Below are 12417 nucleotides of genomic sequence, written 5' to 3'. Positions count from 1 at the left end.
TGCCTCAGTATTCTTTGAGATATGATATCAGTGGAACAACATATCTGCACACAGACAGCTACATAATATCAGCTCCTACACAGGAGCCAAAAATAATCTAGTAATGCTACATGTTTGAGGATGCACTATTGTTCTACCTACAATGGTTTACAAGGACAGTGTTTCCCCTGTACTTTCTGTAAATTGGGAAGAACACTGAATATCATTTTGCATTTACCTGCTTCTAACCACTCCCTATCAATGATGTCATGAACACATCTTGGAAAGAGAGGTGATCCGTGACCATCATGCTTGTTCTGAATATGATTCAGTATAGAGAGCCACTTTGCCTCCACTTCATCACCTCTACCACCACTCGAAGAGGCACACCAGTATAGATGATTTATTATGCTCCTCAACCAAAGATGTACACTTCGACAAGTTTTTTCTTTGCCAAAGCTTCAATTTTTCTACTTAGTCCTGAAAGACATAATTTTTAAGAGGACAATGTTCATTGAATGGAGGATAATAAATACCACTAAACACCAACAATCATCACACACACACACACACACACACACACACACACACACACACACACGCAAATGTATAACTGAAAATATCAAACCAAACATATTCCTCTCAATGTTTTGTTACAAATTGATTTTTGTGATACGGAGAGAAACAGCTAAACTAACCTTTTGCTATATGCCATACATCAAAGTACTGTACTATTGTTGGGCGTGTTTCCCTCAGCCATTTCTGTATTGATAAATGTCGATCTGTTACAATGGCTGTTATCTTCCTAAGGATGTCCATCTGCTGCAGGAATGCCATTACTCTTTTCAGTCCTTCTGGTTCCATATGATAGCTACCATCAGTTTCATTACTCTTCAAAATATAAGTACAAATAATATCTGTTATACCAAAAAATGGCAGCAATGGCAGTGGGGTACATTTGAATTTGACTATTGCTATGGGTGGGGTCTTATTGGTAGGCATATTTGCATACATGTTATTATAACAGTTTTCAACATTCCCATACCATGTCTACAGTCACAAGTCATGTTTCTGTCTTGTGTTTCAATGTTCACAAACATACAATAGTCATACTTATAAAAAATATCAACATTTGCAGTCAATGCCATTTTATTGAACCCACTATGATTTCACAAATTTATCAATCTTACCTGATCGAACAAGTTCAGTGTGAATGACTTTATTTTGGTTTCCATCCATAACTGTGTATGTGCCATACTTTGCACTGTGCCCCTTGCTATCACAGCGTGCATCACCAGTCAGAACTATGCCACCCTCATTTGATTGTAGGTCATTAAGTAGGACGGTTTGGTTTCTGGTAAACACATTGCACACAGCGGGGTATAGGTACTTGAACTGATGATTGTAATACGTTGCTGCACTGTATGTGGCCACTTTCATGAACCTCAGTATTTTGAGAGTTTTTCCTGGAAGGCCACCTGCAGTGTACAAAACATAATGTTACTAGCAGTGACTTACATCATGAGTGAACAATGTAGGTCATAATCCATGTACTATGTTTTACAAACCTTACACATGTAGAAAAACAATAAATGACGGTACAGACTAAGGTTACAGTTATTGTTTGGTATTGAATTATGTGAAAGTCTTACCTGAAAATAAAATTGCTCCTGATAAGCGCATGTTTCCTTCTGGCATTTCTCCTATGTAATGCTGGCTACACCACTCCCTCACCCTGAGACATTTGCGACATTTGGACTGAATGGACACAAATGTTCCAATGACTGCTGCAAATACTGGATCACAAGTACCAAGACAAAATGTACATACAGTAAACAGTGCCAATAATAGTTTTCCATCCACGATAAACATCTGATCTGTAGGTTCTGTATATCTGGAAGACACATAATCCAAATATAATATGAATAAATCATGTTGAAGGCGTCAGATATGCTACTTTACATTTGTTTACCAAATGTGTCTGAACTAAGCGTCATTCGGAGGCCAGAGAGCACAGTTGAAAAAAAGTTGTATGACTCTACCGGATCTGTAGTACCATAGGAATCTGCCAGATATACATGTAGGTGCAAAGTGTAAGTCTACATAACTCATACAAAGAAGACATTAGTTATACAACGGAAATCACAAACCCTGAAACAAAACGTCGCCTGGTTCGACAAAAATCTGACTAACATTGCCAGTTTAAGTCTGGCCAGACAAAATATCTCTTTGATGTTGTAAATGTTCTCATCTGGCTCGACAAAAATCTAATTCATATTTCCACACGTTATCGTCTGGCACAACAAGAACTGAACTACAATTGATACATTTTAGTCAATTGACTTTCTCAAAAACATCAAAGAACGTGCCAGACCTTAGGTTTACCAGACAGGGACATATGAATTTGGCGTTGATCTCCTAAGATAATGGTAGCTCACAAAAGAAAGTGTAACAATATCGGTAAAGATGTTTGTCACGCCAGACAATTGACAAAACACTTTTGGTAAGATTTTTGTCTAGCCAGCTGATAGAATGTAGCTTTGTTAATGAGATTTTTGTTGAGCCAGACGACGTTTTGTTTCAGGGTTTATGATTTCCGCTGTAACTAGGACTCTATAATGTAATTAGAGGATCGTTAATAGCTTTTAGACTAAAATTTAACACACCGTGGAAACAGGCACATTTTGTATTACATTCAGTGAACAACCAATTTATAGGCTGTAATTGACTTTCAACTAATCTTGACTTACCAATGATTATGGGACATTTGAATAGATTCTAGAAGTTGTTATATTTGATTAACAATGATTAAACCTACAGCTTTCTAGTTTCATACCTTATTTGGATTGTGCAAATTGTGGTTTTGAAATAAGTGTTACTACTGAAGAACGATTCTATCTTGCCACGATCCACTCAGACTTTGAACGATCAACTTCATGCGACTATTGTACAACTCCATGAACTCGTCAATACACTCCCATGTAAATGTTCATATGTTGATAAGAAATGGTCATGAGTAGGAACTTTTAGATCAACTCATGAACATTTGTAATCAACATATGAACATTTACAATGGGTGTCAGTGTACCAATGAGTTCATGGACTTGCACAATATTCACATGAAGTTGATCGTTCAAAGTCGGAGTGGATAGACTGTAAGATACTTACGAAAAGTTTACATCCATTTCCACTTCATCAGATGGATCATAATCCGGATCAATAGTACTAGAGTATATATCGTCATGTTCATCAATGTTGTCTTCAGTCTTGTCTTCAGTCACACTCAGTTTGATTGATGGCAAATGAGCAAGGTTGCACTGTATGCCAATTTCTTTCATAATTGAGGCTATCTGCACCCCTGGACAATATATCAAATAGAAAGTCTATATAAACATGTGAACATATATATATATATACATATATATATATACATATATACATATATATATATATATATATATATATATATATATATATATATACATCAGCATCTCCTGACGAGTGATTTACTCACGAAACAGGCTAGTAGAGACGAAAAACCCTACTTGATTTTCTTCTACCCTCAATATATATATATATATATATATATATATATATATATATATATATATATATATTCATTTACATATATATATATATATATATATATATATATATATATATATATATATATATATATATATATATATATATATTCATTTACAAACTGTATTATATATACATTATACATATACATAGGGTGGTGTTGAGTTGGTGGACGGATTGATGTTGCATGCATGAGTAAATATAAACCATCTACATAATCACTCATAACAAAAACATACCTTTTGACTTTCCAATCCTTGTAACTTGGTTTGTGTTTTTACTGTCCGTTGAAGATTTAAATGACTTTGTTTGCTGCTAGTCTCTTGAACTGTTGTAGCTTCATTTTCTTTTTCACTCAGTGCTTCTGCTATCAACTAACAATTTTATGTATAAAAAAAGAAAATCAATTATGATTACCGAAATACATGAAAGATGTAACATGAAAGTTTACTTGCAATGTAGAAGTTTAAAAACAATAACCACAAATTCTCTTCCTAAAAACATAAACAAGGGCATTGTTACATAACTGCATTTTACACAGCGATGTCTGAGAAATGGCTCTGGACATACTCCAGACAGACAAATGAAACTTTGACAAAATGGCTGCCTGTCAGACCATGGATGTGTTCTCACTAATACATCCATGGTCAGACATATTGGATCGTATCAAAAAAATTAATCGACATTCATTTGTACACCATACTTTCTTGCCCTTGTACCAAGTTTGAGACAAATCAGTCCAGCAATGTCTGAGAAATGGCTGTGGATGCACACACAGACGGACAAACGGAACCCAATCCACAAGTCCACATTCAGAACTTCGCCCGGCAGGGACTAACAAACAAACAACAAATACCGGTATGGCTGCACCTTGGGAGATATTTGATTGCACAGGACAAAATGTACTAACTCCTACATGCAGTAATGATAAATCACTCACCCTTTTCCTTTTCAGTTTTACAGCAGCACTTCTGACATGTTTTTCACTCTATTTTCCAGGACGTACAGATGGGCATGCACCATCAATAATTTGTCGTCTAATTATATAATAAAATGTAGATAAAATTTACAAATATATACACACAAAAATACTATATATATATTTATATGCAAGTCAAACTAGACTCAAGTTTTGAAGTGGAAGGGACAGAAGGCATTTAGAAATGCCCTTTACTTACACACAATCCACAAGCAATTAAAAGAGGCAAAATTACCACCACCAAAAAGGTCACACCAATTCACTATCACCACTATAAAAAATAAGATTCAAATATCTATTTCAATTCTACCACCTCACCTGTTGCCAAATATCCACTGAAGACAAATATATAGACTTGTTTAAAAACCAGATTCCAATGTGACTGCACGCAGTACAGCCTAAAATAATGATTAAAACAATTAAAATCGAAAAAGTAATAAAAATGTATTTGCTAAAATTAAAAATTAAATAAAAGTTAGACAAAATAAACTACACAGATGAAAATACAAACGTCAGATATGTATGCAAAAAAATCAAACAAACAAAAACAAAATTTTTTAAATTTTCTCGTCTAGTCAGATTTATACTGTATATTTGAAATGGTAACATTGCTCATAGCATCGTGTAAGGGAACACCTTTTTAAAAAAATACCAGTGGTCAGTTTTGTTGGAAATTGTACAAATGTAAGGCTAAATTATTGGGGTGGGGGCTTTTGACCACTTACATTCAGCACCAATTTGTTTCAGACACTATTTCAGTCACAGTTTGCGATGTCGAATACATTTTGTCGACGGAACGTCTACCGAAAGGAGAAAGCACACTGTCGGCAACCCTAGGCCTTTGAGAAATATTCTTTGAAACACTCGATCGTATCAATCATATACATGAACATTTCTCTCAAGAACATTTGTAGTATCAAAATAAAAATATTTCATAGCAACATTTGTACCACCTCATCAACATTTCTTATTAACGCTATTAACACATTATTTATGACTGGGTTTGGTTGTTGATTATTTTTGCGTGCTGTATTATATAGTCTCAAACCATCTGGGCCGACCGTCATCTTGGCGCCCTTTCTCAAACCATCTGGGCCGACCGTCATCTTGGCGCCCTTTTCCAACAAGTTTCGGGAGTACTTTTATAATATTTATTATTTAGGCCATCAAGATTTTGCTTTGGACATTGTACTTATCATACAATACATCATTCATCCATCTTTATACATCTGTTCACATTAGCTTATTCAGCTACATGTCTCTAGTTAGCTGTCGATGCGACGACTAAAACCAGAAATAAAAACAGTCAAGTCGATCGAGAGATAGACTAGTTTAAACGCATCTTGATTTGCTGCTGGGAAATACTGTCGATATTATCATTCTTTGATACATGCACGTTGTGTGCCACGCTACGAGACTCTACAATACACTGGCACATTGCTTAGACTTAGAGACTAGTAAAAGTAAATGTAAAGTAATGCTATAAATCTTGAGACCGAGGAGTCGAGTTGGTCGTTGGAAAAGGGAGTCGATATCAATGTTGCCTGAACGATCGAACTGAAATGTTCCCGTCTACCCCGTGTGCCATGTACATGACAAGTTTGAACTGTTCCTTCAACCACACTATACATGCATTGTAACATTGTCCGGTCTATCATACAACTTATTAAAACCCAAGCTTATAAAAATGCAGTACACAATGAATAATAACCTAGGTGCACAAAAGTAGGATTTTTAGTTTACACTTACCGAACACGAAACCCACACTTGCTTTTTATGTCCACTGTGGGACTGGGAACAAAATCATTCTCCGTAAAATGCTGCGAGCAGACTACGCTGGAGTCCGAAGCACCTTTCCAATCACACCTTGTAGAAGACACAAATTTCTCCCAAGCTTTTTTTTGTTGACGAGTTCTTCGGAAAACGGTGTAAAGATAAATTTTCGGTTCTGGTTGCAGAGCACCCCCCTACCACACAACGTTCAGGCATGGTTAAAAAAATGGACGCGGCGATCGTGTTCTGGCAGTGACGTCATTTTCCGAAGACTCCCGAAGCAAAAAGCTCATTGCAGATTTCCAAAAAAATCAATTTTTCGTTATTAATATGGTACTTTTGTCAAAAATGTCATACAAATCTTTAATCACCTATAAAAACTTCGTCATTTGCAGGCAAAAAGTCGGAAACTTTTGAAACCTATTTACATAAGCTGAAATAAAGAGTCAAATCCATTTTACTATTTGCAATGTTACAGTACTTTTTACTAGAACTACAGGGGTAGGTTTGTGTAGAAAATAATTTTGGAAAGGTAAAATGGCAAACAGTCTTGGAAAGAGTTCCTTATGATCCCACAACTCAGGGTTAACATTAATACTTGCTAAAATATAACCTTTGCACAACTGGTAATGAAACCTAGCTAACTTGAAAAGTTATAATCTCTCTCTACTACGTTGTTTGATGTTCCCATGGTAGAACGAGAAAGAGGATTTACTTTGGATTCACAGGTGAGGGATCCATAGGGAACATATTGTATATTCTATATCAAGCTAGCTTGTTTTCAGTCATACTACAGAATCAAACCATTAAATTATAACTGTTTCTTCTTTCATTCTCAGGTACCAGATGTCAATTTCAGTTCCATGTGGCATTTTCTTGTTAATCAACCCCATTTGAGAGACAAGGCAAAGGGCACTGATAAGCAGTTTGGCAAAGGTTACCGACTGTACTGTGCAGGTCATCTTCAGACCGTGAAATATCACCCTATGTCAGATGAATCTTATTTCATCTACATTAAAGCTACTATACTGCCGTCCATGAGGACGTCACCATATGATACATACATCTCAATCAGAAAGTCAAATCACATGATCCAGTCTGCATACTGTACATGCATAACAGGTTTGTCTGGAATATGTTGTCATGTGGCAGCACTGTTGTATGGACTAACAGAATTTTCGAAGACAAATCAATCACGTTACCAGTCAATCTCTTGCCCTTCAAGACCACAACAATGGAATATACCATCTAGGAAATCTAAACTACCAAATGTACCCATACACAAAGCTGTTTTTAAGAAACACCAAGCAGACAAGAAGACCAGAAAAATAAGCAAACACACACATACTGATCCTAGGAAGGCTTATCTAAGAGGAAACAATGCAGAGCGTGTCCACAAACTAAGGTACAAATTGGAGATGATGAGAAGTAAGGGCAAAGCATCTGGTTTTCTGCATGTGTTGCCCTTTTCTGTTTGTCGTTCAGCTGTTATTGCAGACCACTCTTATTCAGTATTACCTCACACATCTACAGAATCAATCAATTACTCAAATTATACACACACATCAACTTCTCATAAGAAACCGTGCCATCTCATTCTGTCTTGCACACCACCCAGAAAGTTCCACTACCTGCATCCCAGTCTAATCCGTAAGGATTAATGCAAGAAATTTAGCTCTATATCTGTTGCGGCATTGTTGACCATTGATTGTAATACCGAAAAGATGATTGTCGGTCAGAAGTGAAAGGAATTTCATTTCTTTTTCCAATAAACATTATCAAAGGTGTAAAACTTTTTCAGCTTCGGAATCCTGGAATGCATTGACAGCAGACACTCTCCGGAATGCATGGCACAAACTCAAGTTGAACATCCCTTATGAAGCAGTTACAGAACCGAGATATTACACGATGCTAAGATTGACACTGAAAAGAAAACGATGGCCCCCGTGAACCGGTATCATCGCACGGCGAAGTGGCAGCTATGTTTTCTCGGTGTTTGTTATGGCAAGAGTCGCAGCCTGATTGTGAACCTACCCAGTTGTTTGCTCCGTAGTTTACACAGAAAAGCAGCAGACAGCCGTGCAATGAAACAGAAACCCCTAGGCCTTACTTCATTTTTCTGAACTTAATTTTTTTTCCCATTGAGTGGCTAAATTGTGGACACATCGTTTGTACACATTGATACAATTTGATTACATTTACTGACATGTAAATTACATGTCAGTGAACACTATTTAAAGATGCAACCATGACAGCAGTGCGTTTTTATCAGCTGTCCACAACGTCGTCATCTTTCTTGTAAATACGTTGTTTTTTTTTATTTCTTCTACACATATTCAATTCACAATGTCGTTTTCCTATTATATTCAACTCTTTGTTTAGTTTTAGTATTAAATGAGTAGTTCATTAAAAGGTTTTATGTAGTACGGTACGTTTCATTTGTCTGAGAGTGCATGTAACATGTGTAAGTGTAATATGCAGTCGGAACACAGGTACGCGATTTGACCGTTAAATTCACTTGCGCAGGTTTTTCGCGCATGTTTACTACAGTCACAAGATGGCCTGGACCGGGGTCAGACCGGTGAGTACTATCACTTTAGCATCCGTCCGTATTTGAGACATCCTGCATTTGTAATGTTTGTGTACAAGCTAGATTAGTACATTGATAAATTTTCATTGGTTTTATGTAGATATTTTGTAAATCTAGGTCGATTTATTTAAAAAGTCGCTTAAAAATTATCTTTTGAACACAGTATAGTGAAAATCCTGTATCATATTTTTTCTTTCTAATGTAAGTTTCAGTCTTTGTTGACACTGTAAATATATTTAATGTATATCTAATGTATATAAGATGGCAAAATTTACTGCTTTCATTTAACAAGTGTATGTATTCAGGGCCAGAGACTCGATTAGTTCCACTAGTTCATGAACATGTACATTTATTCTTGGTGAAATAAACTTATTATTATTATTATTATCATTATTATTATCTTCGTGTTTTGAATTAAATCCAACGAAAAGTTGTATCGCCATTTACGCAAATAAAATCAGTAATTATCGGGTCGATATTTTGCGTTAACAAATGCGTCCTAAACACAACTATGACATGCCATATATCCAGGTATAATTTTGAGTTGTTTGTTATGTAATTTGTGAAATTTCGCTTTGGTTCACGACCATTCCACTGGTTTACATGATTTTGAATCAGGCTTACCTTATCGATCATCATGGGCGGACGACACGGTACACCATGTACCATGGATATTTGTGTATAGGTATCAGTTGATCGACATATTATGGTTTTGTGATCAGGCATAAATATCTTGCAAGGTCGTTAATTAGTGTAATATTAATTTGCCTATTTTTTTCCATACAAGACATTTACCAAACATTTTGATATTATTTGTGTAAACGCATTTAGTGACATTTTCTGGTATGAAACATTGAGTTGATAGGTTTCCCGCCATTATCGATCGTTAATTAATATTTCCCGCCATTATCGATTATTGGACGGGGGGGGGGGGGGGGCTGATGAACGAATCCGATGTTAGGATTGTGGAGTGCTGCGTTATCTCAAATCCGTATTGGTTTTCAGTAGAATTGAATGCTAACACTAAGACACTTTTTACAAGTACAACTGACACGATTTATCTTTATTTTTTATTGGTGGCCAATTCTTCAATCATACACTAGAATGTCATCTCATCAGTATCAATCATCCTCCCCCAAGGAAATCAGCCAAGTGCGGCCAAGAAAGTTTATTATCTGTGAAGGTAAGTGAAAATGATGTATTTAATAATCCACATTGCCATAAAATTGTAGAGGCGACTGTTTTCTTAAATTTCTTTTTAAAGTGGCCATATGGATGTCAAGTGGGTCTTTATTTTGTCTAACATGTCTTTTCCTAATTTGATTACATAATTTGTGGTGAGCATGCGTTTCTTCTATGATATAAGAATTGTGATGTTAAATGTATAATTAAAAAAAAAATTGTTTAATCTTGCAGGTGTTTACTACTACCTGGGTGCTGTGACAAGCTCATTTAAAAGGTACATACCATTTAAATATAAGTGTTTTATTCAGATTTAGTGTTGTTGGCATTGTAGATTTAGTTTACATCACATAGTGTATACTTCAGGTAGCTAGCCTAGTTTAGTTGTCTAGGTAGTAGTGTAATGTAATTAGTATTGTAGAATTAGAATTTACAGAGGTAGTGTAGTTTGCATTGTAGGGTTAGTGTAGTTACATTGTAAAATTAAATTGTAGAGTTTTATACTTTTATACTTTACTTATAGTATACATTGCATTGTAGATTTAGTGTAGTTAAGATTACATTGTAGATTTAGTAGTATAGATTTAGTGTAGTTACCATTGTAGATTTAGTGTAGTTAAGATTACATTGTAGATTTAGTAGTATAGATTTAGTGTAGTTACCATTGTAGATTTAGTGTAGTTAAGATTACATTGTAGATTTAGTGGTATACATTTAGCGTAGTTACCATTGTAGATTTAGTGTAGTTAAGATTACATTGTAGATTTAGTAGTATAGATTTAGTGTAGTTACCATTGTAGATTTAGTGTAGTTACCATTAAAGTTATTGTAATTTGCATAGAACTACAGTTTTCAGCACTATATAGTTTCTGCAATTTGCCTATAACATTGATAAGGTTAATTAAGAACGGTTATAGTTTTGAGTGGTGAGTTACGGTTGTATTGTTGCTTGTGTGCTTGCTTGGTTTTTGGTTGTGGATTGTCTTCACCATGTCATTGTTAGCTGCAGACATTCACCCCTTAAGAAAATGTGGACCATGTGTGCTGGGTCGTACACCACATCCTGCAACAACATATTTCCATTTGTCACAGAAACATGGCAAGTATCCAGAATTTTACAATTTAATTCATAACAAGCACCCCAATATTAGAGATGATGAATGTATTTGTAGGAGATGTGAAGTTGAGTTTAAACGGATTATTAGCAATGAGAATAGCGATGAACCCATATCAAAGAAAGCAAAAGTTGACAAGGGTAAGTGCTTGATACTAAATTCTGAGTGAGATATGGCAAGAATACATACATGTAGATTTGCAACTGAAGATAACATCCGGCAGTGCTTTAAGATCCAGGACATTGATACAGAGGTTATTAAACTGTGCCATGTTCACTATAATAGGCTTTGGAATTTTACCACCAGGCCAGAAAGATGTACACTGTGTGATAGTTCTCTTACTTCAGGTAGTAGGTACTTGGCTAGTGAAATATTAGCAGAGTATACCAAGTCTAAGGGGATGGCAAAACACTTGGATGAGCTGAAGTTAGAGGTAGGAAAACATTCATTTCTGTGGGGTTGTTGTAGAGCAAGCGTGTACAGGTGGTCCAGGAGTGACGATGATGCCAAAGCCAAGTCCAAAAGTTACCTTAAAACCCTACTAGAACCATACACGAAACAAACACCTGTAGTTCTATCGATGATGTTGTGTCATACAGTTTGGCAGTAGTCATCAGGTTTGTAGGTAATGACATTCTTTTGCAGGACAAGGTACTTTTGTTGTCAGAACTTCTGGGGAAGTATAACTACTATGTCTCACTTGTGATTAGCCAACATGGATATGAATGTAATGTAAGTGACTTGAATATCAAGAAGTCTGCACAGTGGTTACTGAGTCGTATTAGTCTGGCACTAAAACCCTTTATCTGTTCTCATGTTGCATCTAACAAATCACTTGGCACACTCCTGTATAGAACTGGTACTGATTTAGAGGTCTGTCTGCATGTTGTCTGTGCAGGATACAAAGGTATGAGTAAACAACAGGATGACAGCATTTTTAGCTTAAATCAGACCATAGAGCAACTTACTTCACCTTCAAGTGATGCTTTCCATTTGAAGTTGAATACCATCTTGGCTCAAATGAGACTCAGCCTGAGTAAGTATGTCAAATCTCAAATAGCCAAAAGTAAAGTGGTACAGGTAGATAGCATAGATTTTATGTCAGAGGTGAAAGATATAGATCCTATTATATGGAATTTCATTACAAGATTAACTTTCGGTGTAAAAGAAGAAAGAGAATTCTACAATAGTGATTCATTTGAATGGGGAAAGCA

General features: G+C 35.8%; 1 protein-coding gene across 1 annotated transcript; it reads left to right on the top strand.

Moving 5' to 3' along the window:
* Positions 1 to 7005: 7005 nt before the first annotated feature.
* LOC144445394 (uncharacterized) lies at positions 7006 to 8266 on the top strand. Its single transcript, XM_078134932.1, has 3 exons — positions 7006 to 7044; positions 7156 to 7744; positions 8118 to 8266. Exons 1-3 carry the CDS (start codon positions 7006 to 7008, stop codon positions 8264 to 8266), a joined length of 777 nt encoding a protein of 258 aa, XP_077991058.1.
* The last annotated feature ends 4151 nt before the right edge of the window (positions 8267 to 12417 follow it).

The sequence above is a fragment of the Glandiceps talaboti genome, chromosome 14 (genome assembly GCF_964340395.1).
Source record: "Glandiceps talaboti chromosome 14, keGlaTala1.1, whole genome shotgun sequence".
In the NCBI taxonomy this organism is placed as follows: Eukaryota; Metazoa; Hemichordata; class Enteropneusta; family Spengelidae; genus Glandiceps; species Glandiceps talaboti.
This window is presented reverse-complemented; position numbering and strand designations above follow the sequence as displayed.